Source organism: Pelodiscus sinensis, chromosome 11 (genome assembly GCF_049634645.1).
Source record: "Pelodiscus sinensis isolate JC-2024 chromosome 11, ASM4963464v1, whole genome shotgun sequence".
NCBI classification, from domain to species: domain Eukaryota; kingdom Metazoa; phylum Chordata; order Testudines; family Trionychidae; genus Pelodiscus; species Pelodiscus sinensis.
Genome location: NC_134721.1, coordinates 50,641,395 through 50,667,693, shown reverse-complemented (window position 1 = coordinate 50,667,693; position 26,299 = coordinate 50,641,395). Strand labels below are relative to the sequence as shown.

Genomic DNA, 26,299 nt, shown 5'->3' with positions numbered 1-26,299 from the left:
TGTGATCTATTCCTGCATGCCACTGTAGTTGACTTGATGCAGCTGGGGTGTCCTTCTTCTCTCTTCTTGCTTTGCCTTCTTCTTCCTCCTCTCCCTTTTCTTCTTTGGTCTTGTCCTCTTCCACAGTACATTGCGGGTCTATTGGTAGGTGTGGTTGGGATAGACAACCAGGTGAACTGGCTGCTACTTTTCTTTGGGTATCAATATTGGGGAAAATCCCCACTGTGGTCAACGAGTCAAATCCTGAGCCTTCTTACAATTTCCATTGGCTCCATCAATCAAAATGTAGTGATTATGAGGAAGTGCTTGTGTTGCTCCTGCCCTAAAGACTACCCCTCTCTATATCAACAGCTGAGAGAAACTGTCATGCATGCTATTGGAAACATCATCTGAGCGCTTGATCATTGATCTGACACAAATTTATTGGGCATAATGGCCATTTGAAAGGTTTATCTGTTTACTCTGGCAGTTGCTTGAGAATAGTGCCTTAAATGGACTAAGTTTGATTGCAGTCCAGAGGGCTATTTTTCTGATTTGAGTTCTTGTCCATTTGAGTTTTTATTTTATATTGTATTTATTCAGCACAGGTGAGGCCACATCTGGAATACTGCATCCAGTTCTGCCCCCTCCAAACTATAGAAAGGATGTGGATGCATTGGGGAGGGTCCAACAGAGGGCAACCAAAATGATTCTGGAGTTGGAGCACATGACCTATGAGGAGAGACTGAGGGATCTGGTCTTATTTAGTCTGAAGAAGAGAAGAGTGAGGGGGGATAGCAGCCTTCAACTTCCTGAAGGGAGGTTCCGAAGAGGATGGAGAGAGGCTGTTCACAGTAATGAGGGATGGCAGAACAAGGAGCAATGGTCTCAAGTTACAGTGGGTGAGGTCTAGGTTGGATATTAGGAAAAACAATTTCACTAGGAGGGTGGTGAAGCACTGGAATGGGTTACCTAGGGAGATGGTGGAATCTCCATCCCTAGAGTTTTTTAAGTCCCAGCTTGACAAAGCCCTGGCTGGGATGATTTAGTTTAGGCTTTGGGCAGGGGGCTGGACTCGATGACCTCCTGAGGCCTCTTCCAGCCCTAGGATTCTATGTACATATCCCCAGAGATTAGGTGGAGCACATGCTAAATAAATCAACTAAGATGGAATGAAAGGATTTCATGTAGTATATGTGTGTTATATAACCAATAAAGCTGAATTGAAGTGAACATAGTGCTCATTTGAAGTCAGTGGAGCAATTTTGATTTACCCCACTTAAGTATCTGGTACTGTGAAATCTGTACAAAACAAAACACATGCAAACCAGTGTGAACTGCTACTTTGTCTTCAAAGCTAGCATGCTTTGATTCCATATATATATAAAATAAATATTACCTTGATATGTGGCTTTGTGTCTGTGTCTCCTTGATACATTTTCTATGTGAAAAATGCCATCGTTTCTGATTTTATAACATTTGTCTCTACAGTTCCAAGGGAGTCAAAACCCAGTTGAATCCTGGTGTGTTCGGGTCACTGCAGAATTTTAAAGAAGATAAACCAAAACCTGTGCGAGATGAATATGAGTATGTATCAGATGATGGCGAACTGAAAATTGATGAATTTCCAATTAGAAGAAAGAAAAACACTACGAAGAGAGATTTACCTTGTAAGACTGCATCCTGTTTTGTCTATTTCTGGGGAATTAAATTGTATCCATGTCTCCAAAGCTACTTTTTAAAGTTAACATAAGTTTTACTATAAAAAAAGAACATGTACATGTGACTTGAAGCACAAGATTAAAAAACAATGCAATGGACTTAAATTGCATTCTGAGACTCGATAGGCTGTTTCTGAAATTAGTGAAAGGTCTGTTTCAACGTTAACTGTTTTCTTTTTTTTTAGTTTTATCAGATAAAAAAGAAACGTTACAACACACACCAGTTAAGAAGCCAAAGGTGGAATCAGTATTGTACAAGGTATTCTATGATTATTGTATTATATCGTATTCTGTTCTTATACTTGTTGTATCTGTGTGCCATTACACATACTTAGAAATAAATAAAGAGCTTGATCCTATGGAGTGCTCAATCCTCTGACCTTGATCCACTTAAAACACGTGAGTATGTCAGTAGTCTCTCAATGAAATAGTCATTGAATTACATTTGCAGCCACTCTAAAGCCACTTCAAACTGCCAGAGCAGTGTAAAAGGGCCTTACTGTAAATGAGATTCATACTCTTAATGTACTAAAGACTTTGCAGATTTATTTATATCCAACTGTAATGGCTTTTCATGTAGCTATCTGCAGTGGACTGCATTAATATATTGCAGCAGATCGGGGATAGTTAGTACATGGGCTTGATTGTGCACTGTAGTGGTGCCTATAAATAGAGACTAGGACCCATCAAGCATTCTGCAGAATTTTAACCTTAGACATCTCCCCACTCAAATGAGTTGCATGGGACGATGCTGTTGCCACAAGGCACCAAGAACTCCCATTGTCTTTCAGTGGTGGCAGGGTTGGGCACCTGGGGTGTCATGATATGGTGGCACAGAGGTGGCAGATGCATGCCCAATCTCTGAGGGGAAGGAAGATGGCATGCGTCATTCATTAGCAATCCCTCTGGACAGTTAAGAAGCAACATTAATGGACTTCAAGAATAGTTCTGTTTGTTCTTCTTAATCCAGGCAGATGGTATCTGCACTGCAGGAAATGAAGACCATGGGAAAATTAAGGGGATGGCAGGTTTTCCAGGAGTTTAGGGGCAGAGCTGGTTGAGGAGAAGAAAAGACAAAGAAATAAATAGGAAATAACTTTACAGGAACAAAATGTTGTCACTGGCCTTCCCTTTCATTGGGGAAAGGGAAATAATACAAAACAAGGACATGGCCAGGAATGATGGACACTTTGTAAGCATTGAGAACAAGAGTGAAGCCCATTGGAAAGGTAACATGGGGAACCTTCCACTGCTACTGCCTAGATGATCGATAAGTATGAACTTCCATAAGTCAGACACTCTTCGGAAGCGTGAAATTGTCTCTGAAAAGATACTGTAACTACAGAGCTGTAAAGAGACCTGTTCAAACCATGCCCCTGCTTTTTATGGTGAAAATAAAGCAACAGTTCTCTCCTCAAGTTTTTGGGGAACTCCAATACTGTTGGATGTCTTACAGACTTATGTAGCTGGCTGCAATTCTTTGAGATTTTTCCTTGCCTTCACAGAGCGATGACTCATCAGATGAAGATTCGCTTCACATTGACACGGAGGCAAAGCCAGGCCGCAACTCCAAAGTGAAGAAGGAGAGTGGAAGTTCAGCAGGAATTCTAGATCTTTTGCAGGCGAGCAAGGAAGTTGGGGGTTTAGAGTATAACACCAACAGGTAGGCACACACCTGGTTGATTATCCCTCACTTAAAGCAAAGTAATGGCCTGTTTCATACGTGCAGCTAACACAGATTTTGCAATTTAGTAATCACTTTTTTCTCCAGTAAACTAGCTCCTTCTGTATCCCATGCCCTGGAGGTGAGCAGGTGGAAAAGGTCCTGGTGGTATAATTATAAAATTAGAGCCATTCCCAGCTGTAAATACTGAAAATCCACCTAAGCAATAACAATAAAGTAGATGATTCATTCAAAAGGAGACAGCTCAGATAATTCAGCTTGAGGACAGCATTAATTTATGCACCAAACAACTTGCATTCATTGTATAGTGCTTTTTAAGGTCCACACAGTTCCCTGATTTTTGCCTGTTTTGGAAGAAGAGAATAGAAAGCTGCCGTTAAAAAAACTCAGGAAGAGCAAATGGCTCTAAGACGTAATTTCTCTAGAGGACATTAAGCATAAAATGGGTCATTTTGGATTAGTTTCGGTCCTTACTCATCCATAATGCTGCATGAGCTTTAGTGGAGCTTAATATAAGTGGGATATCAAACTGGATACCAAAATCTTTGAGGTCTGGTTAAGATTGAGAAATGCAGTGAGGTATTTTACACTGCGGTGCTGAGCCAAAAACTGGAAACTATTAACAGGAAAGGAAAATGAAGTCAGAGCTGCAAAATTGGGATCCAAATCACAAACTCTCCACACTTCAGCACTGTTTTCAGACCTGGCGCTTTAGTGCAGACCCATCTTGATTAAAATATGTTAAAGATCCCAAATCAATGCAAGGCAAATCTGAACTGTCCCTTGGTCCAACATTAAAGTGCATGGAGGTTAGGTCCATCGATGGTTATTAGCCAGGATAGGTAGGAATGGTATCCCTAACCTCTATGTGTCTGGAAATGGGTGACAGGAGAGGGATCACATAAGGATTACCTGTCGTTTCTTCCCTTTGGGGCATCTGGTATTGGCCATTGTCGGCAGACAGGATACTGGGCTAGATGGACCTTTGGTCTGACCCAGTACGGCCGTTCTTATGTTCTTATGTGTTTGTGCACAATGGAGCACTGGAGCATCTAGGAACACAAATAATAATGACAATGTAAATAAATGTAAAATACAGTTTTGGGAGAATGTAACAAAAACGAGGCATGTGTGGTAAGTGGTGTGCTTCCCTGTAAAGATGGTTAGAGAACAGGCCTGCATGACTTATTCAGGCAGTGCCTGCTGAAATCAGTGGGAGTTTACACCAGCTTAAAAGGAGAGCACAATCTGGTTCTTACTATGGGAGAATCCAGGAAGCTACTACCCTGGTGGCTTCCTTCAGCAAACAGGATTTACTGACCCTAGGAAAAAAAGCGAATCAAAATAAGTAGTTAAGATTCAGGGATGCTTAATGGTAATGGTGGCAGTTAGCAGAGATACTGGGGCCTTAAATGTCCTGGCTACGAAGAAAAAAAAATTAACATTTGTTATTCAAATAATGACGTAATTAGAGCGAAAGATGGTCCAGGGGCCATCCTTTGTTAGGCAACCTTCAGACTTAAGAGCTCCCCCCCATATGTATTCTAGACTGTACTGAATACCTTTTGCTTAACTTCTATTAGAGGGCCATTCTGTTAGTAGCACCTAGCAGCAGTAGCTCTTGATGTACTTTACAAAGGAGCACAGTCTCATTATCCCCATTTTACAGAGTAAGATTTTTGCAGTTACTCAAAACGGGTTTCACCTTCTTCACAATTCACAAAGCTGATTCGTTCTGTGTGACGTAAGCAAAGCGCCTTCTTTTGTAAGCACAAAGCATCTTCCCAGAGCTGGCACACAGGGCTAAGGCACACCCAATAGGCAGACTAAGCACGTGCATAGGGCACCAGCAAAGCAGGGGCACCAAAAAAAAAATTTTTTTTTTTTTAAATTCGATATTTGGTATTTCAAAAAAAGGATCTAAGTAGTCATCATGGGAAAAATCAGAACTCCGCAGAACGCTCTTTTTCTCAGCTGAAAAGAATAAAAAACCCACAGAGAACAACAATGTGTCAGGACAGACTTGACTCACTTTCCCTATTGTGCATGAAAACGGACATGCTTTGTCGAGTCAGCTTCGATGAACTTATCCAGAATTTTGCAATCAGAAAATCTAGAAGGAAGCTATTTTCATTTCAGCATACATGTAAGTTTTGTGTCGTTTTGAAAAATAAAATTTTATTTTACGGGATAGTAATGTTTTTATTTTGAATTACATACGGGGGAGCACCATCATCTTTTCAGTGCTTAGGGCCTCTAAAGCTCTTACTCCGGCCCTGCTGGCACAGCTAGGTTGGAAATGTCCACTGTCAGGCTGGATTATTGGGAAATCCTCCGGCTGTATCATGGTCTCTTTGCAGCAGCCATTCTCTTTTCAGCCCTACTTTTATTCCACGTTGTCTCAGGTGCCATGAGTTATACAACTATGGCAGAGCACAACCCGGGGACCAGGCTGGAGCGTGGCGCTCCAAGGGTGCAAGTGATCCGTGCTGTCATTGTTCCCTTCTCCTTCCTTCCACTGGATGTTTCACTGTTTCGACACAGTAGCTAAACAGCAGCTTGCAGGTCTGAACAGGAGTTGGTAGAGTAGAATGGAGCTCTTTCTCTGGGAGGGTCCGAAGAAGATCCTCTCTGCAGTGTACATTAAGAAACTGGGAATTAAGAGCAATATAGAGAATTCCAGCAGAGAGGCATCACGCTCAGAAGTGAACATGTGGAATAAATTGCTAAGTGAACCTGTCGCTGCAGAGAGAATCAGTGAGTTTAAAAACAAAACTAGTTTGCTTTGTAATGAGACGGGAGTGAAATGTACAGTGCCAAGAAAGGTGGTAGAGGGGCAGATGAACCTGAAGGAGGGAGACTTGTGGAGCTAGCAAAGTTTTTACCCATCAGAGGCTCATTATGTGATGCTCACTCTGCCATTCAGGCAGCCTTGGGTGATATAGGATATGAACTCTATGTTACTGAACAGCCCTTTGGATGCTTCACAGGAGTAACCGAGTTAATCTGTAACAGGAAAAACTTAAAAAACAACAAATGGTCTGGTAGCACTTTATAGACTAACAAAATATGTAGATGGTATCATGAGCTTTCATGGGCAAAACCCACTTCTCTTTGGACGTTATCTTTGCTGGGGTGACTGTATTATTGGAACTCTGAGACATCTTTGGGAAAACCTTGTCACTTGACTGACCCAAACTAAATTTGCAGAATCATATCCAGTTGTGAAAGTAAACTTAACATTTCTTACAGGTACTGTCCTATTGCAACCTGGGTCCCTGCCAGTTCTTTAAATAGCTCCCTGCTGGCTTTTGCTGCATTTCAGCCTGCTCTTGTTGGAGCTGTGCACCAGGGTGCACCCGCTTACTTTCACCTCTTATATCGTAACATTCTAACATCAATGCAGCTCTAGGAGTGCTGGTAGTGGTGGGACTATTTCTGTAGACGGGCGCAGAGCGGGGCTACACAGCTGTAAAAATGCCAGGGTGTCAACAAGTTCTGTTTTTTCAGTGAGGGTGCTAAGGGGGAGAGAAAGGGAGCCTAGATTTGAGAAGGTTGGTGTCTCCTGGAGAACAGACCTAGTCAGCCACTTGCTACTTTTGCCTAGGTGGAGGCAATTACTGCTTACCATCTGCTAATGACCGGTTTTGTAGAGCTGAGTAACAACCTTTTTAAAGTCATGTTATAAGAGATGGACCTGAGTCACAAAGTTTGGTTGTGATTCTAGGTCTGCACTTTCCCAGAGTTTAGTTTGGATCCAGTTCTAATTAGTAATCAATATACACTTTTTAACCTGTAGTTTCTTTTCTTCTTCCTCATCCCATCAAAGGCTTCTCGTATCTAAATGCTACATCAGAACTCATCATTGGATTAGAGAACAACTTTCGTTAATTGCATTTTACCTCACACTTTGACGTAGTTTATTTTCATATTTACACTTAAGTTTTTAATAATTTTGAGATACATCCCACTGAGATGTGGGCCTCATGTTACAAAGCTTGCTTACAACTGTGTTTGCTGTCGGATATGAGAATTGAAGGGAGTCTCTAAAACATTATAAGAATTATTAAAATTTGGTTCAGCCATTTTTCTTACATTAGGTACCTGACAGATATTGAAGCAGGCTGCTTGTTTGCAGTGTATTAAACAGGAATGTTTGTGAAAGGTACAATAAACCTCACAGACTCTGAACATTGATGCTATTCCGTTGCTTAGTTAGCACTCTCATTTTTCCTCCCCGATCCTAAGCACAGTGTCCAGTGCATTCATAGCCTTCATGGCTTGTGACATCAAAGCCTAAAGTACAGTAATAACTAAATTTTGCATCAATTACTATACTGCATGATGTAGCTTGGGGGAGTGTGTCATATCACTTTTGACTTTTATATAAACAATTGAGTTTTAGTAGTGTGGGTAGAGGCTTGATTGAAAAAAAGCTCTTGATAAATTAAATTGCTATATTTCATTTCTCAATCACTCTGTTTTTGATTAAATATATATATAAACATGACGTTTTATAATAGGAAAAAATCACAAATACATACATGTACTACAGTGCTGCACAGTACAAATGTGGTACTGTCTGGTTTTCCTTCTATGTATTAATAATTCCCATCTTTCTGTGATTTGGTTTTTCTTCCTCACAAAGCCGCTAAAGTTCTTGGGCACTCCACAAGCCATTACTCAGACAAACTGGTCTTGATCCACTAAGAGTTGGCTCAGACCCTGGGCCACAGCTGTGCCTATAGTAGGTTGGGCTAACTTTGGAACTTAAAATCACCTCTTTGGTGTGAGAATTCCCCCCCATATTTATCGTGTTAATGAGCTGTGATGTTACATCAACTGTATTGATACCCTTTTGTCAGTTTGAACGTCTCCTTTGCATATGGAGTGGGCAATGGCTGAACCAAGTTTTACTAAATTTTACTATGTTTTACAGATCAAGATTCTGTGTGAGCTGACAGTTTTCAGTGCAGTACCTCTTTCGGTTGCTGAGATGTAAGCAGCTGAAAATCACCAGATGCTTACTACACAATGAACAATTATTGAAGTAAGCTAATCCCCCTCTGCTCTCAAGGGTGACAACTTTCCAAGCACTAGTAAAGTATCTTTTAAAGGGGGAAAGAAAAAAGAACAGCAGAGGAGTTTACAAAAACGCAAAATCACCTGCAAAAGGCATTAATTTATCCAGTAAATTGCACAAAAATATCCTTTTCTCTATCCCTCCCCAAGTCCTCTCCTTTAATACAAGCAAAACAAAAAGTGAATGGAATGTGCTCAGTGACAAAGCAGGAACTAGTTCTGAAAATAGCAGTATATTTTACTTGCTCCATCCAGTGTGGGGGGCCAGGACAGTTGTCTGCGAGGTACTCTGTTCCCTTTTTCCTATCATTTCCAAGGTGGGAGTCTTCATGATTTTCAACTAACAGAGAGCTTACTTTTAAAAGTGGTATTTTTTAAAAATAATAATCTCTCAAGTTATAGAAAGGAGCTTTCCAAAGGTTAATAATTGCTTCCTGTTTCTTGTTCTACATTTTGTCTGGCTTAGAAAGCAGAACAAAAATGACTTAATGCAAATCTGCAAGGACATGGGGTAATGAGAAACACTTTGCCTTATTTTTAACTGTCTGTCTCTTTAAGAGGTTTTTTACACACATGTTGAGTTTGTGGTTTGACTTTCAGAACCGCTGTTTTTGATCAGAGTCCATAATTTATTTGTTAAAGCTTGTGTTGCTTTAGGCAATTCCTCTCTAATTCTCCCATTTGGTGAACAGTTTTTGATGGTCTGTTTCCACTGTTTTGAGAGGTCAGCGTTTAAGATAAACAGCTGAATGAAACGTGAAGAAAATATGTTAATTTTTTTGTAAAGGCTGAACAATATGAATGCAATTAACAGAAAACTAAGGCGTTTGACATGATAATGGGAAGATTAAAGAATATTTCACTAAATAAATACCTTGATGTTCTTTTTCAATGATTCACTAGCTGCTAAAGCTGACAACTCCTTTTTTGGATTATTTATGATTGTGACTAGTTTCAAGAAACTTGCTGAATGTATTCTATGTTACTATATCTGGAATCCTAAGAAACTATAAAGGGGATTAAGTGAGCACTGCATAAGAGAATGTGACATGTTGTTGCTAATTTGCCTAGGAAATGTTTGATATCAGTGGTTTAAAAGAAACCACACATAATTTCATTTTGTCAGTGGTTTTTGCACTTTATTGTTTGCCTGAGTGCTCAACAATAGTACCGTAGTAAGTACTTGAGATCACAGTATCTGCCTTTTCAGATATTGTTTTTTTTTCTTCTCTACTGTTTGAAGAGAGTAATTTTCTTCTGTATTCTAGGGGACTTGTTTTTCTTCCCTCATTAAATGTATGTGTTCTGTACGCTTCTTTTTTTGCTTACCACTTTTCTAGAATTTTTATCTACTCTTTGACATCAACCTACCACTATAGGAAAAAGACTTTTACAAAAACCAAATTTTTTCTGGTGAAATGCTAATCATCTTGTTTAACATCACTCTGAGCCTGATTGTGTTTTTGACAGCTATGAATATTTGTCAAGGAATTTTCTAAAATTCTTTTGCAGGCTATATTCATTAGCCCATACACACTGGTGCGTAACTGTTCCTGGGTATTCTTTCTATCAGACACCAGTAGTAATGCAGACCTCGAATCATATTCCAGCTTTCCTGAATCTTTCTTCCGCCTGTAAGATTATCCTATTCTTTGTTTCTGTTTGGATAAGACACGAGGTCTAGCAGTTTATTCTGTTTCCCTATCCTGTTCTTCTGACTGGATCACAAGGAAGAGAGTAAAAAGATGTAAAAGGGGTTTCATACAGTAGCACTAAAACTTGGGCTTCTTTTGACCTTGCTATAAAATTTCTCCAATGTATGCCATAAAGGAGAAGTTGGGATAGACTTTACATCTTTAAGTGCAGGTTAGACCTACCTGCTCCTGCACCCTTGGGACCTGACTGGTCCCAGATGAGGGATTTTGGCAGACCAGGGGAGGTTGTGTGCCAGCTCCCGCTCTCCCCCACCCCACAACCCAGTTGAGCTGTGTGCCCGGTTTCGTAGCTCGCATCCCCTGCCCTCCCACCCGCAGTACACCGGGACTCTTCTGATATCCTGGAACATCCGTGGTGCTTCTGGACCATGGATGTTGCTGGACCAGAGAGTTCTGGTTTATAGAGGTGCGTCCTATAGCTTCTCTCCATGGGGAAGGAGATATCTAATCCTCTCTAAATATCGGGGTATAACTAACTCCCTTTGATGCTCATGAGGGATTCTCTGTGGATAGAGAATAGATCCTTGTGTGACTGCAATTTACTTGCGATGTGTTGTGAAAATGATTTCAGACCAACAGAGGCAAAGGACAAGGGAATTTGCTTCTTAGTTCTCTGAGCACCCAAAGTTAATATTCCATTAATTTTGTCTCCTAACTGAAATATTTCATTTTACCCTCTGTCTGGAAGTACTTAAATCCCATTGTGTTCTCACTTCATCTCTCTTTCAAGCAGCTCTAACTGCGTTAGATGCCAGATGAGCTTTTCAATAATACTGGGAGTGGGCAAGTCAAAACACTTTTTGAAAATTGCTTGCTGTAAGGGGGAAAGTATAAAATATGTAGGAAGTTACTCTAATGATTCTTGTATAAGAGTCAATATAGGGGAATCGGTTCCTAGCTTTTAAAAACAAAGACCAGGGTTATAATTGCTGTATGTGTTCGGTAGCATCCTCACATCTCTTCAAGAACTCTGTGCCCAATCTTCCGCAGTGCACAGTACTTTCTAGGCAGTACTTCCATTGAAGTGAGTGGGATTCAGCATTTTTCTGGAGCTACTCTGCACTTTCCAAGATTGGGCCTTGTTCAGTGGGGCTATTTTTGGCAGATGGATGGATATCGTATCATGAACAGATCTCTCTCACTGCCCCAGTGTATCCTCTGTTCTCTGACATCAACAAAAAGGGTTGTTTCTTACCACTAGACTTCTTTGTCCACAGCCTACCAATTGAAAAGGCCTCCTGGCATAGCATTCTGTTCAGTGGGTACTTGAGTATGGAACACCTTCCTTCTTCCTTTTCAGTAGATCTTGACTTCAGTTCCAGGACCGTATGTTGGGATCGGAGGAAGTAAGAAGTACACTGCAGTCTGTGGAAAGCAGCAGTTCTGAAATCCAGTTTTGGCATATTGGGAATAACAGAAAGTGGAGCTTGAAAAGGTCCATTAGGGCATCCCAGCCTGTCCTGGATTTGTCAACACTGTGAACTGCAGAAAAAGGATCAGCACTGATCTTTTAATAAATGTGATTAAATGTATGGGTTATGGCAGAAATCTATGAAAAGCTCTTACATTCTACCTGTGTAATTGTAAGAGGATGTATTTTGTCGTGATCCGTATCTAACAATATCATTGCAAGGTGTAGTTTGAACAGTGTCCTGAGCACCCTGAAGGATGGTGGCCAAGGAGGAGCACTTTTTAAAAATACTAAGTTGTTATTTGAAAACCCAAGCCAATGCTGGTACTGGAGAATAGATTTCTATCAAACCAAATTTGAAGTTTACAAGTTCTGCAGTGATGGAATTCATGTGTGTAGCTGGTCAGCAGACCTGAATGACTTCCCATGCTCCCTAAGGTCATATTCCAGAATAATAACAGTTAAGGGCATGATTAACGCTAAAGGGTAACGTCAGCAAGACTTCTCATATGCTTAACTGTCTTGCTAGCTCAAAGCCTAACAACTCATCTCCAGGAGTGTGGGGCTTTTAGACTAGACCAATATTTTAACTAATAAAAAAAGCAATTTCAAACACCACTAATTACACAGTTTACTCCCCCAAAAGAACCAGAATGTTTAAATCAATACACATCACAAATGAGAAGCCATATGCTATGTTCCAGTGCAAAATATCAGCTCTGAACATATGATCCAAGCCTGACAGTGTAGAATGTTATTATAATTAATTTCTTTCATTGGACAGAGTCAGATGCTTAAGTTTCCTTTCTTTGGTGGTGTGACAGTGAATGGAAATGATGGTTTCCCAGCAGTGATGGGCAAACCCTTTTTGTTATCTCGCGTGAGAGATTAAGGGTGACATTTTCAAAAGCTCCTCAGTGACTTAGGAGCCCATTGACTTTGCACGAGTCAGAAACTCCTTGACTTGGGCTCCCAAATCACTGAGGCTGCTTTTGATTATTTTACCCTGGTTTTTTTTTGTCCTTTTAGTCTGCTCCAGTTATAGAAGAGGAAGCAAAATACATGCCATTAGTTTACTTGTGATGAATTTGGCAAACAGGAAAAACTCCACAAATACTCTGTGATCACAGAGATGGCTGTTTGGTCACAGTGGAAGACTTTACTGAGTGTGTTCAGAATAAGAACAGAGTGCCATATCCTCAGATAGTAACACTGCCACAAGGCACTTGACTTCAGTAGCCCTGCTCTGATTTTCACCCGCTGAGGATCTAGCCAAGAAAGATTTTGTAGAAAGTCTCCCATGTATTTCTATTAACTGCTCAGTGTTTCCCTTTTTGTTGTGGGAAAAGTCAGTTGGCTTACTCTCTTTACTTGATCAAATTACCACTTCTGAAAAGGTATTCACAGAACTAAATTTTGGAAGATTTCTGATTTTATTTCAAATCTTTGTCCTTCTAACGTTCAGCTGGATCTCTACTTGGTATAAATTAATTTCACATATTACGCACCTACACAGTGGTGAGGCCATTAATCCAGAACTCAGACTGAGCTATATTTACACTTAATGCTGTTTATTGCATGTTGTTGATTTGGTAATTAGCGTAAAGCTCTTTATTTTGTTAATGTTTTCCCTTAGTCAGCCACCTGCATCTCCCAGCACACAGGAAGCAATCCAAGGAATGTTATCAATGGCAAATCTCCAATCTTCAGACTCCTGCCTGCAGACTTCATGGAGTACCAACCAAGCTAAAAATAACTCTATCTCAGCTCAAAACTCGAAAAAAACTGGGAACAGTAACAGCAAAAATGCAGGCAAGCACTTACCGAAGAAGAGCACAAAAAACAGCATTGACATTGAAGACTATGATGACCAGGACCATTTAGATGCCTGTTTTAAAGATTCTGATTATGGTAAGAGAAGGAATTAATTCCAATTCTGAAAGTATTTATGCATGTGCTTATAGTGATTGACTTTTAGTTAGTCCCATTAAAATCAAGGGGACTGCTCTGGTGTGGACACTGTTTGCATGTTTGGAGGGGGGTGCTTTATTGCTTGGATTAGTCTGTAGAAAATAGGCAAGATTAAAGAGAGATTAGATAGATTAGTTAGGCTAGATAGACAAGGGTGAACAGATAGATTAGATTAAGTTAGATAGGAATCAATAGATTAGAATAAACACACTGCATACGTGAGATTAGAGGAACAGATAGATTGGTATTTTATTTAGATTGAACCAAAATATATGACTTTTATGTAGTGTGGGGAAAGGATTTGAATAAGCACAGGAGTGAAGCTGAAACAACAATTAGCGAAGTCCTAAATCAGATATATACATTTAAAAATAGAACTTTATGCAGTATACCAAGAAACTATGATCATTACATGCCAATGAGGAAATGACTGTTAGAGAAACTGTCAGTAAAGAACCCCTGAATTAGATACGACAGGGTCATGATCTTAAATTTTAATGACAAGAATGCTAAACTCTTCACTAAAAGGAAAAGATGACTTTTTGAGACCACTACATCAAGTTTACTATATACTGGAAGCAACTTTTTTAAATAATATTGAAAAGCAGTGTATGTGTGTAAGAGAGAGAGAAAGAGCAGGTAAAAATACTCATACCCATAGAAACGTAAAATCACACAGGGCTCAAGAAGGGTATGCAGTTCTTTAGCAACATAATAAAATATTACTTTAAAATGCTGCTGCTGGCTGTAAACCTTTAAAAAACATCACTGCAACCTGCTGTCACTATAGGTACATCTACACTGCAGAGCTATTTTGGGATACTGGAAATATCCCGAAATAGCTATTCCGTGTTTATTGAAGCAGCCCATTATTTCGAAATAGTTTTAGAAATAATGGGTGGCTTCTTTCGATGTCCCGGTAACCCTCATTCCACGAGGGTTAAGGGGCATTTCAGAATAGCGAGTTTTTTTGAAATTTAGCGCCAAATTACAAAATAAGCAGTTTAGAAATACACTTGAAATAAACTATCGAATTTGCATAGCGCAAATTGCATAGTTTGTTTCGAGCTAAGGGTGCTGTGTAGACGCACTCTATTAGATACACATATATTAAAGTTCAAATTGAAATACTTAGAAGTTTAGTGAAAACAAGGCATTTCCATTTTGAAAATATTGTAGATATTTAAAAGAAGTTAAGTGCATGTTTCAGGTTTGCAGTTACACCTACAAGATGCTGTATCAGGATAAATTACATGACAAATTTTGTGGAGGTATTATTTATAAACATGATCTATATGTGACAGTGGGAAAATGGGTAGGATGATATTTTAAACCCTAACGTTCTTGCTAATTATATATTTATGCTACTATTTAATAGTTCTTATTTGTTGTAAGCAGTCTGACTGTATACTGGTGCTGCATATGGTCAGCAGATTTTCTGTTCAGTGGCGAAATTAAGCAGTAATATTATAAGCATACATTGCTTTAACAGGCAAATATTGAAATAAAAATTGAGTGCACATTTCTTAAAAAAATGCCCTCTAGCAAGGAGTTTCTCTGTATCTATATTGTATGGACTAAAACTCAAATGATATTGTTATCAATCACCCAAAAGAACCATGCATGTTCATGGAGAGAAGCGTTCAGGTGGCATGTGGCTGCTCGCATATTTTAAAATGTGGAGAAAACCATTTCCAAAGGTTTCCAAAAACACCACCAACCCTATCTCCCTCTGCCCATTTATCTCTTTACCATTGAGTTATTTGTAGAGCCCCAGGAAGGGGCTGTGATTGCACCCAGTACGTTCTCTTGCCCTTGCCCTTATGTGAAGTGGGTCAATAATTATCCACGTTTTACTGTAGGGGAAAATGGAAACAGAACAGTTAAGTCACTTGCTCTAGGCCACATACTGAGTAAGTGTCAAAGGAAGCCAGCAGTCCCAGGTTCCCAGTCCCGTTCTTTGCCCACTAGATTCTGCTGCCTCTGAAGGTTTCACAAATGGATCTGTTTATGAGGAAAACGCAATGAAATGTAGTGAAAGTAAAATAAAATGTGAGAGCAGGAAAGGTTGAGCATTTCTGAATGACACAGCTGGTTCAGCCAAAAGTGAGCGAGGATTTCCGGTATTTGACAATAATACTCCTGATTTTCAAGCACGATTTAATGAACTGGGAAAAAACAAAACAAATCTGAATGCTTTTTTGCGGGGGTGAGGGCAGGATTCATATAATCTGGGATCCTAGGCATATCATAACACAGGTCACCATGTCTTCAACACCTATAGCCCTCTCTGAACCCATTTCCAGCTCCACACACACACATGCATGCATACAAGTGGCAGAGATTCCCTGTCTCCCCTCATATGGGACAATGCAGTCCCCCTACTTGGGCGCACCAGAGCAGCAGTAGAGGGCAAATACTGGCCTGCAGTATTTGGTTTACCAGCGTTAGCCCCTGGTGGCCGCTGTATTTACCTGCACCTCCATGGACAGGGGTGCTTGTAGCTCCTATTGGCCACAGATCACCGTTCCCAACCAGTCAGAGGTACAGGAAGCGTTTTCCCAGTCTGTATTGCTTCTCACAGCTCCCATTGGCTGCGAACAGTGATCCGTGGCCAAAAGGAGCTGCAAGCACCGTACCTGCAGAAGGGCAGGTGAATGTAGTGGTGGCAGCTGGCATGGGGCTAACCCTGGCAAATCACTGCTGTCTTTTACCCCCTGCTGCTCACAGTAGGGCCTCCGTCTGTCCCACAGAGAGGCAGGGCAGGGTTGGCAGGAGAACGGCACCCCAGGAATTACCCCAGTCATTGCTTGGATGGGTAGGTGGGCTAAGCCTGCCACACTCCTAGCCTCCATATGTAGTCCTGAGTGTTCGTGGGACTCTTCCGAGTGGCTTGTAAGAGTTCATGTCCTGTTCACCCATCTCAGAGTGATTGTTTCAGGCTCAGGCCAGCATCTCTATATTAATTACACTCGGGTCATATTTTTAAACTTTTCACCATGATGGGGGTTTAGAACTTGCCTTTTTTTAAATGAAAATTGCAATTCTGCTGTGATCACATCATTCCAGGAGCAGGTGTCCTCAGCATTGATCCTTTTAATGAATGGAGATTGCCTATCTCCTAGAACTGGAAGGGACCTTGAAAGGTCATTGAGTCCAATCCCCTGCCTTCACAGCAGGGCCAAGTACCATCCCTGACAAAATTTTGCCCCAAATCCCCTCTGCAAGGATTGAGCTCACAAGCCTAGGTTTAGCAGGGCAGTGTTCAAACCACTGAGCTATCTCATCTCTTTCCCTGACAACTAGCCTCTGTCTTAATCCAGCTCAGTTTTTCCCCCTCCCTGGCAGAGAACCAGTTAGTTTTAACCTTTTAGAAACAAACTAAGCTGGGATGGAAAATAAAACTCTAGGGCTATGTCTACACTTGCGGCTTCTTGCGCGAGTAATATGCAAATGAGGCTAAGCGTGGAATATCGCCGAGCCTCATTTGCATACCTAATGAGCCACCATTTTCTTCAGAAGAGGCTCTTGCGCAAGAAGGAGCGTCTACACTGCCCCTTGCGCGATGCCGTTACACCTATTACTTTTCAGGAAGAACGGCATTGCGCAAGAGGGTTTTCCTTGCGCAAGAAGGGGCAGTGTAGATGCTCCTTCTTGCGCAAGAGCCTCTTCTGAAAAAAATGGTGGCTCATTAGGTATGCAAATGAGGCTCGGCAATATTCCACGCTTAGCCTCATTTGCATATTACTCGCGAAAGAAGCCGTGAGTGTAGATATAGCCTAGGGGATCAAACTGGGGAGAAACTTCCTCTAAACTTAAAGAAGGTGGTGAAAGTTCCCCTACATCATTCCCTTCTCTAACCCTCAAGCCTTTCCATGCTGGAGCTCCTTGGTTGGGGAGCTGTGGATCCAGACAGGGCAGAAGAGAGACGGAGCTGGGAATAGATCTCTGAGTTTTGGGGCTGGATGGGAGCAGGAACTAAGAAGAACCAGTACTATTCTGGTAGCCAGGTCCTCAGATCTACCCTGAACTCAGGACACCCATGAGCGCATGGCCTCTCTTCTCGTTGATGGAAGGACAATCCACTTCCCTCTGACAGAAACCTTGTAAGGTTGAACTCACTGACTCTTCTGTCTCCTAACTGTATTTTTCCTCAAGAGAGGACAGTGTGGCCCTTTATTTTTAGTCAGTCAGTAAGATGTGTGTGCTTTACAATGAGCAGAGCGAGGGGCAGAGGTCTGGAGGGAGCAAGCTGTGTCAATGCCTTCCCAGTGTTTTTTAACAGCAGCATTTTACTGAGTACAGTGTGGGATTTTATGGAGCAATTAGTTTACTGACTAATAATCTGAGAATAGCTTTGTGTTTTGGCCAAGAGCCTCTGCCTCTGGCTTAAGTGGGCCAAATTCCATGTGCCCTGCACAAGGCCCATTAAAATCAAAAGTGGCTTTTCCTGCAGACCAAAATTGGCAGTGGGCCCATGTAATGTGGAGCCCACCACTCTGTTCACTCTGAGAAAGGTCTAAGAAGTGACATTCATCACATCCCCTTTCACCCAACCAATGTGGTCACAATAGTGCTGGTCAGCAAACTGGCAAGCAGTCAGTGGCCTCACTTTTATCCCGACTTTGACATTAGCCCCTTTCTTTTCCCTAAGGGTACCACACTCTGCCTGTGTTTTTAAGCCATGTAGGAAATATTCTTCCACACCATGAGCGGGTCACCAGATGTCTATCGAGATAATCTATGTGCTGACCCATCTGACTGGGGAGTAACATCTCCCAAGCACCTGATGGTGATAGGTACTCCAAATAGGCCAAGCTGTATGTTAGGAGAGGACTGGCTTGTCCAAGCCAAGAATAACAGTGCACACTGCGCACCAACAACTGTATGATTGTTTTCATTACAATAGTACCTAGAGGCCTCCAACCAAAATTAGGAACCCCGTGGTGATAAGCAATGTACAAATACAGAGTAAGATCCAGACTGTGACCCCAAGAAATTGCAGTCTAAACAGACAAGACAGGCAAGGTATGGGAGAGAAAACATACACAGTGAGATGAAGGGACTTGCCCATGGTATTACAGCAAGTCAGTGGCATTGCTGGGAAGAAAGCCCATTGCCCCATTAGATTTTTAGTAGAATGCTTTATCCCCAGAGCATCTGTGCTTCTTAGACATTTCACTCTGAGTGCTACCCTTGGCCGCAATGTATTTCATAGATATTCTAGGCCTGATTCGCCACTGTGCTAGCCTAGTTCTATGCTGATGGGTGCAGACACCAAATTCTTGTTTACTATAGTCTAATTAGCTGCTTCAATAAAAGATATTTTTTGTGTCTTGTGTAGTTTACCCTTCTTTGGAATCTGATGAAGATAATCCAGTATTCAAATCACGATCAAAGAAAAGAAAAAGTTCTGATGATGCCCCCTACAGCCCGACAGGTACGTGTAGTATGTCATGGCTGTCCAGTATCAGGGAGGGTATTTCAGAATGAAAACTGAGAAGGAACAATGGGATTCATTATTTTAATCATAAAGATTGTGCTTGTCTGGAGTGTTCAGTTGCAAGACTAACTTAAAAAAAATAGTTCCACTTTTACAATCAACTACATTGAATTTAACACCTTCTGGGCTGTTGCTCTTCAGCCACCTTTTAAAAATCAAAAGCCACCTTCTGTAGGCTGTGGGTATCTTTTCCATCCTACTGGTGAAATTGATAATGTATTTGGAGAAATCTAGCAGTGCTGAGGCTGCCTACAGCTTATATAGGAAAAAAGCATTAAAAAAGAAAATGGAGCATATAAACTATTCTATTTTCATTAAAAGCTCTGTAAAACCTAATCACTGCAGGGGATAGTTTCTGTGTTGTGCCTTACAGGACGTGCCACATTTTATAGTGCCCGATTGTGGGCCGATGCAGCTTCTGGTGTGTATGGGAGAGCTCCTGGGGTTTGGCTGGGAAGCAGCTCAGAGTGTCCGTAGCTTTCAGTGCTGCCTGCTACATTAGTGGGGCTAAGATGGACAGGGGCAGTGCAGGCTGCTTCTGGGAGCCTGTTCATGTGGAATAAATTCACATTCCTTGAATGTTTCATTGTTCATGAAGTGTGGTCAGTTTTGGAAAATCTGAAAGCGAATACAGGTTGCCTCCTGAAAGCTATGTTGTTGAAGTAGAGTCCTGAGCTCTGCTTCTACATCTGCCATTCAATGACATTCATAATACTTGGCACTTATAGGTGTTAGCCTCATTTAAAAAGAAGCTTTCCCTTTCCCTGGTCACCCTCTTGGCCTTCATTTTGCTGCAGGCCTACCCCAGGGCCTGGCAATTCAAAAGGACCTGGAGTTCCTGGCCACTGCCGCTGCAACTGAGGCACTGGGCAGTGTGTGCTAGGTGGCTCTGAGGGCTTCCAGGGACGGGGGCTGCAACATGCAGGGCTGGCCTTACCATGAGGCGAACTGAGGCAGCCGCCTCAGGTGCCAGGGGGCGGGAGGCGCCACTAGGACCCAGTGTAGAAATTTGTGTCTGCTGCTGGTGCAGATGTAGGTAGCAGAGCAGCACCATGAGAGGAGTAGAACAGGAAAAAGGCAGAATGGAGACCTTTCAAAGTTTTGGCCCCAGCGAGAGGGCATGGGGGCGTGATTTGAGCTCCCGCCTCTGGTGCCAAAATGTTGTGGGCCGGCCCTGGTGACATGTTCCAGAAGACGCGGAGAGCTGGCTGCCTCAGCCCTGCCCCTTCTCCGAGTGCAGCGCTGCCCCCATCGCCATGCCCAGGGGCTTGAAAAGTCTGTCGGCCCCCTGCGCTGTTGGAATATGGTGCTTCCCCTCTACAGAGAGAATCGCTGTTGTACTGGATTTTGATTTGTTCTTTCATTTAGCAAGAGTTGGCCCCTCAGTACCTCGACAAGACAGACCTGTCCGAGAGGGTACAAGAGTTGCCTCCATTGAAACTGGTTTGGCAGCAGCAGCAGCCAAATTATCTCAGCAGGTGAGTTTGCATTCAACGTAACTTTCCCTTTGAAAATACCATTTTTTTCCCAAATGGAGCCATCTTCTCCTATTGCTTATTGAATGTTAACTATGTTGTAATGGCAGCTCATACTTAATTACTGCACAAGTCCAATTCTATACTTGGTGAATCATACCAGTAACCTCAATAGAAACAGGACCAGGCCCTAACTCACACTTTTAGATTTCCAGTGACACCACAGACTAGAGGTTTCTAACTTAGGTGCTTTTAAGCACACTGACAAAATTATCAGCTGGGCAGATCAAGTGAACAAAGTAGTATTTGGGGGAAGTCTTCAGTATAAGCACCTTTTAATTCAATAAGACTGATGGATACATTTACAAAGGTGCTTATGAGATTTAGAAATGTAGCTCCCATTTTCAAAATGACAGTAGGCATTTGAGGCCACATTTGCAAAGGTATTTAGCTATTATGTGCTTAGGCACATCATAAGATTTTCAAAAGTTCCTAAGCAGGTTAGGCACTTGAATCCCTTTAAAAAATAAGATGCAAATACTTATGTCTCTTAAGCATTTTTGAAAATATTATGCTAAATAACTGAAAATTGAGAAATATACCAGATTTTCATAGTGTTTGTGAATTTAATTGCTTTTTATATCAGATTCTGAAAGTTGCAATAAAACATTTTTGTATCTTGTAAACTTCATGGTTATGAAAATGGATGTCTGGATACAAAACATGCTGAACTTAATGATGCTTATAGAAAATCCTCATAGGAAGTAGGGGTAAATGTAGTGCCCACTGTCAACCTCATGGAGCCCCTGGAGATGTCTCGCGGAGCCCTGGGGCTCCACGGAGCACAAGATGAGAAACTCTGTGCTGTTTTGTAATATGCTGTTTCGGAGTATTTCTTCTGGAACATCTTATTCTTAAATAATCATGCCGTGTAGACGTTTACCCTAAAGTACCAAAAATAAAAATTAGATATCTGTGACAACACACAGTTGACTGAAATGGCTGTTTTTTCCAGTTTAGTAATCCCATTTTTAACAGGCTACTAACGCTTTTCTAATATCAGCCTGCTACCATCCACACTGGCTGTGTCTAGACTGGCCAGTTTTTCCAGAAAATCCACCACTTTTCCGGAAAAACTTGCCAGCTGTCTACACTGGCCGCTTGAATTTCTGCAAAAGCACTGACGATCTCATGTAAGATTGTCAGTGTTCTTGCAGAAATACTATGCTGCTCCCGTTCGGGCAAAAGTCCTTTTGCACAAAACTTTTGTGCAAAAGGGCCAGTGTAGACAGCCCAGATTTGTTTTCTGCAAAAAAGTCCCGATCTTGAAAATGTCGATCAGGGCTTTTTTGCGGAAAAGTGCATCTAGATTGGCACGGATGCTTTTCCGCAAAAAGTGCTTTTGCGGAAAAGTGTCCATGTCAATCTAGACGCTCTGTTCCAAAATGCTTTTAACAGAAAACTTTTCCATTAAAAGCATTTCTGGAAAATCATGCCAGTCTAGACATAGCCACTGAGTTTAAAATGTTCTTTCATTGTGACCAGAATTCACCATAGGCCATCACAGGCCTATGTACATAGGTTGTGGTCTACATTGGCACTATTCCCAGCTGACTTCTGAAGAGATGTTAATTTTTCCCCATGAGGTGAAAAATATTTAGCCTGATTGTTAGTGACTTTGATACTGTGCTTGTCTCAGGAATGGAGAAGGAAAAGGAGGTTTTAAACCATCTTTGTGCTCCCATATACTGGGCTTGTGCACAGGGCCTGGCCTAGCAGTCAGCGTGTGTAAGAGCAGCCTCAAGTCTACCATAGAGGAACTATCCTCTGGGAAACAAAGTGTAGCCACAGAGCAGTGCACCCTGACCACTCCCCTGACAGGCAGCACACACAGAGAGCTGAGGAAGAGCCAGTTTACAGCCTTACGTCAGCTCTCTACTGTCTGGGGAGCAGACCACCTGCACTAGGAGTGTCCTCATTGGGCCAGTTTTGCCCACTCTAAGGCCTTGTTACGCTGCCAGAGAGTCATAAATGGGCCTTGATGTAACTGAGAATCAGGCCCATTATATTTATCTTGTAACATTATTATTTGTATTATTGAAGAACTTTGGGACCTGAGACCTGTATCAAAGTACCATTGTGCTAGGGGCTGTACAAACAAGGCCCAAAGACAGTCCCAACCCCTAAAAGCTCACAAGTTACGGAGAGACCGCAGGTGGTGGATGCAACTGACATACTAGGAGATAGTTTTCACTTGCAGTTTCTAATAACCCTGTTCGCTCTGTGTCTTAATCCAGTTCTGACAATATCCTCATTCTTGACATGATACACAGTGTAATAGCGCTAGCAAATGCCACTGGTTGTCATCGTAGCTAAATGGGGCTTCTCTGCTTTATTGAAAGGAGGAACAAAAAGGCAAGAAGAAGAAGAAGACCAAAAAGAAGTTGTCACCCAACAACACAAATAAACTCTCTCAGGAAGGCAGCTCTCCTGAACCCAAACTGGAGTCCCATGCCAGCAGTCTAGCAGATCATGAATACACTGCTGGAGCAAGCACCTTTGGGGTCGCCCAAGTCAACAGAGGCTCGCAACCTATGGCACCTGGAGTTTTCCTCACCCAGAGGAGATCCTCCTCCTCCTCACAGAATAATGCAGCTGCCAAAGGTACTGTAAATGTTCATGGCAAAGATCCATGCAATTATTTAATCCTTCTCCCTACTCCATTGTATACTTGTTATCTTACAGTAGAGCTAAGCTTATTTACACCAGTAGAAGAGCTGGCTTTGAGTACTGAGTTGGGTTTTCATTGCTGGCCTGTGTTCCACTATGTGTGGGTGTCTTATGGGGGAAACGAGCCCTAGTACTTACCAAAGCAAACTCTATAGGCTATTCCCTGTTTTAGAGGAACTCATATCTGTGTCACAATCCAGCTCCTCTAGTATCTACAAAGCCATTCACAGCAAGAGCCTTTCTCCTGTCACATTTTACCCTTGGCTTGTTCCAAAATTCCATGTTTTCCCACTGTCTTATATATGTTTTTTCTGCGATTACCCCAGTGGAGTCAGGATCTGCACCATAGATCTTAACACAGATAAAATTCGAATGCATCTGTTCTTTCCTACATTTAATTTCAATTATGCAAATATATAAACTATATTTAGGAATTACTGTTTGAAGGAAATGATAATAGGAAAAATCCATGCGAATCAACTTGCTTTTTAATATTTTTGTTTGCTCTCTGTAATTGGAATTTTATGCTTACACTGGAGAATAGATGGATTTTTGTTTGTCTTCCACTACCTCTCTCTGGCTACGTCTAGACTATAAGCCTCTTTCAAAAGAGAGCGTCTAGACGGCAACCACTTCTTTTGAAAAAGCAGCTTGCTTTTTCGAAAGAGAGCACACAGGCAGTCTGGATTCTCTCTTTCAAAAAAGCCCTGTTTGCATTCAAGAACGCCTTTTTTTGAAAGAGTACTTTTGAAAATAGGTGTTCTTCCTAGTAAAATGAGGTTTACCACGGTCAAAAAAAACGCCGCATTCTTTCAATTTAATTTCGAAAGAACGCAGCAGCAGTCTAGATGCAAGGGCAGTTTTTTTTTTAAAAAAGGCCACTTTTTTCAGAAAATCCCTGTAGTCTAGACACAACCTCTGGGTCCACATGGAAGTTAAGAAAATGGTGGAGGGCGATAAGAAGGGAGGAGAGAGAGAGAGAGAACTCCCAAAATAACAAAATCAAAATAGCATGTCCCCACTACAGGGAGCCTCGAAATTAGTCTAAAGCAGGCTTCGTTAATGTGCATGCGCTATCTTGAGTTAAAACCCCAGGAAGCACCGGGGAGTAATTACTTCAAATTACTCTGGGGAATACTCTGTTATTTCGAAATAGCAGCAGCAGAGTATCCACACTAATGCTATTTCAAAATAACTATTTCAAAATAAGCGTATTCCCTGAGGAAAGCAGGAGTACAGATTTCGAAATAACGGGCTTGGTACTATGGATGCTCCATTTATTTCGAAATAACTCCCTAGTGTAGACCAGGGCCAACAGATGCAATGTCTGATAATTTAAGTGACTATTTCCCATGGTTTTAGAACTAGATGGAATTTACCGGCGATAGCAGGCAATTTGACATAGTCCTTGTATGTCATGTGCTTAATTTGAAAACATCTGTATCCTTAAATGGCTGAAAATGTTTGAAATAACTTGTTTGAAATGTCAGAAACATTTTCTTAACAAGCTATTATTTATAGCAAACTCTGGGTCCAGAATACAAAGCCAAGTAAAAGTCAGAAAGATGCCAAGGAATTTTTTTCATGCACCAAAATTAAATATTTAATTCATTACATTGTAATGCGTTCTCATTCGGGCACAAGTTGACCTGTTGAAATGAACTGGATTGTGTAGAAAACCAGGAATAGCTGAAAATGCAGCGGGCAAGGTATGCAAGGCTGTCCAAGCTTTGTGCCAGGAGGCAGAGTCTAGGGGTCAGACAAGGACACATGATGATGGGACTCCCTACCTCTGTGATGGAGCCGACAGCAGAAGAAGCAAATGCTTGACCTCTCTGGGAGAGGAAAATGAATGAGTAACTCTTTCTGACATCCCTGCGTGGCTGTTAATCAGAAGGAGGCTTTAGGATGCCTCTCTAGAGAGCCACATGGTGATTGCTAAAACAGGGCCTGCAAGACTGAATTTAATGGAGATTTTGTAATGGAGATTTCAGGAAAGGATGAAGGAGGCTGCAGTGTTAAACCAAATCAGCCAGTTTGGGGCCAGCTCTTCTGCTGGAGATGTCCAAGAGAGCTCAGTCCAGTCCAGCGCTGGAGAGAGAACATATATTTAAAACAGCAGCATGATTTCCCTCCCTTTTTTACAGTACACTCACTGCCTACCTGGAAGCCTGATTCAAAACCACTGAAGTCAGTGGAGAGATTTCCATTTCTTTTATTGTTCTTGGAGATATATATATATAAAATATGCAAACAGACACAGCTATATTCCCGTATTTGAGGGTGTGTATATGTATGTTATATACACAAAAATAAGAATGTGTAGGTTACATATCTGTGCGTATTATCTTGACTACATACACAGTATGAAAAGTAAAGGTAAGTGGTAACTGAGCATTTATGTTTGTTTACTCATGTGAAGGTGTACAATTCTTGGCTTGACATGCAGCTAAGATCTTAATTACACTTCACTGTGGTTTCTTGAGGAAGCAGAAGACAAGTGTCTAGAGGGGGAAAAATTGCTGGCAGCATAAAAAACAGCACGTGCAACTTTATACAAGAATAGGTTTTAACTGTTAACTTCTAACACATGATTTCCATAATCTGACTTCTCCGTGTTGTTTTACTTGTGTCAAATTTGTTCACACTCTGCCAGAGCTGTTGTCTAGGATGGTTACAGTAGCTGGACAATGGGTAAAGGATACATTTGTGCCTACCTACTGCTTTCTCCCCAGTGGGTGAAGACAAAGGTGACCACGTTGCAGTAGTCATGATGATCCGGTGCATCACATGCTAGACTGGGAGTCAGGGGACGTGACCTGATCAGTCCTCCACTCTGTTTCTGGCTCATTGTGGAGTAATTTATTTGTTCTCCACCTTTTCTGTGTGTCAATGTGGAAGATGGCACTTTTGGTTTTAAAACTGCCCAGAAGAAAGGCACTGCTCTATCAATAGCATCATTTGTAGTAAAGTATGGAAGAACGTGGAGATGGTTGAGCTTTGATATTTCAGTCTTTGCCCAGCTGAA

The 26,299-nt window shown here is 41.5% G+C and overlaps 1 protein-coding gene and 1 long non-coding RNA gene across 3 annotated transcripts in view; one reads left to right on the top strand and one right to left on the bottom strand.

The window, feature by feature from the left end:
* Positions 1-26,299, top strand: part of PHF2 (PHD finger protein 2) — a 180,997-nt gene that overhangs the window by 151,514 nt on the left and 3,184 nt on the right. The window contains exons 15-21 of one of the 2 annotated variants that reach the window (XM_075939694.1): positions 1,471-1,649; positions 1,886-1,959; positions 3,206-3,363; positions 13,229-13,503; positions 18,908-19,003; positions 20,435-20,544; positions 22,944-23,205. In XM_075939694.1, coding sequence (XP_075795809.1) covers positions 1,471-1,649; positions 1,886-1,959; positions 3,206-3,363; positions 13,229-13,503; positions 18,908-19,003; positions 20,435-20,544; positions 22,944-23,205 — 1,154 coding nt within the window. Of the gene's footprint in view, positions 1-1,470; positions 1,650-1,885; positions 1,960-3,205; positions 3,364-8,323; positions 8,435-13,228; positions 13,504-18,907; positions 19,004-20,434; positions 20,545-22,943; positions 23,206-26,299 lie in introns of those variants that run through there. The other variant, XR_012906578.1, reaches the window with a different exon arrangement.
* The window catches only part of LOC142830995 (uncharacterized), a 382,298-nt gene continuing 377,367 nt past the window's right edge, over positions 21,369-26,299 (bottom strand). Inside the window, exon 3 of the long non-coding RNA XR_012906580.1 lies at positions 21,369-21,485. This is a non-coding gene — a long non-coding RNA (uncharacterized LOC142830995). The remainder of the gene's footprint in view (positions 21,486-26,299) is intronic.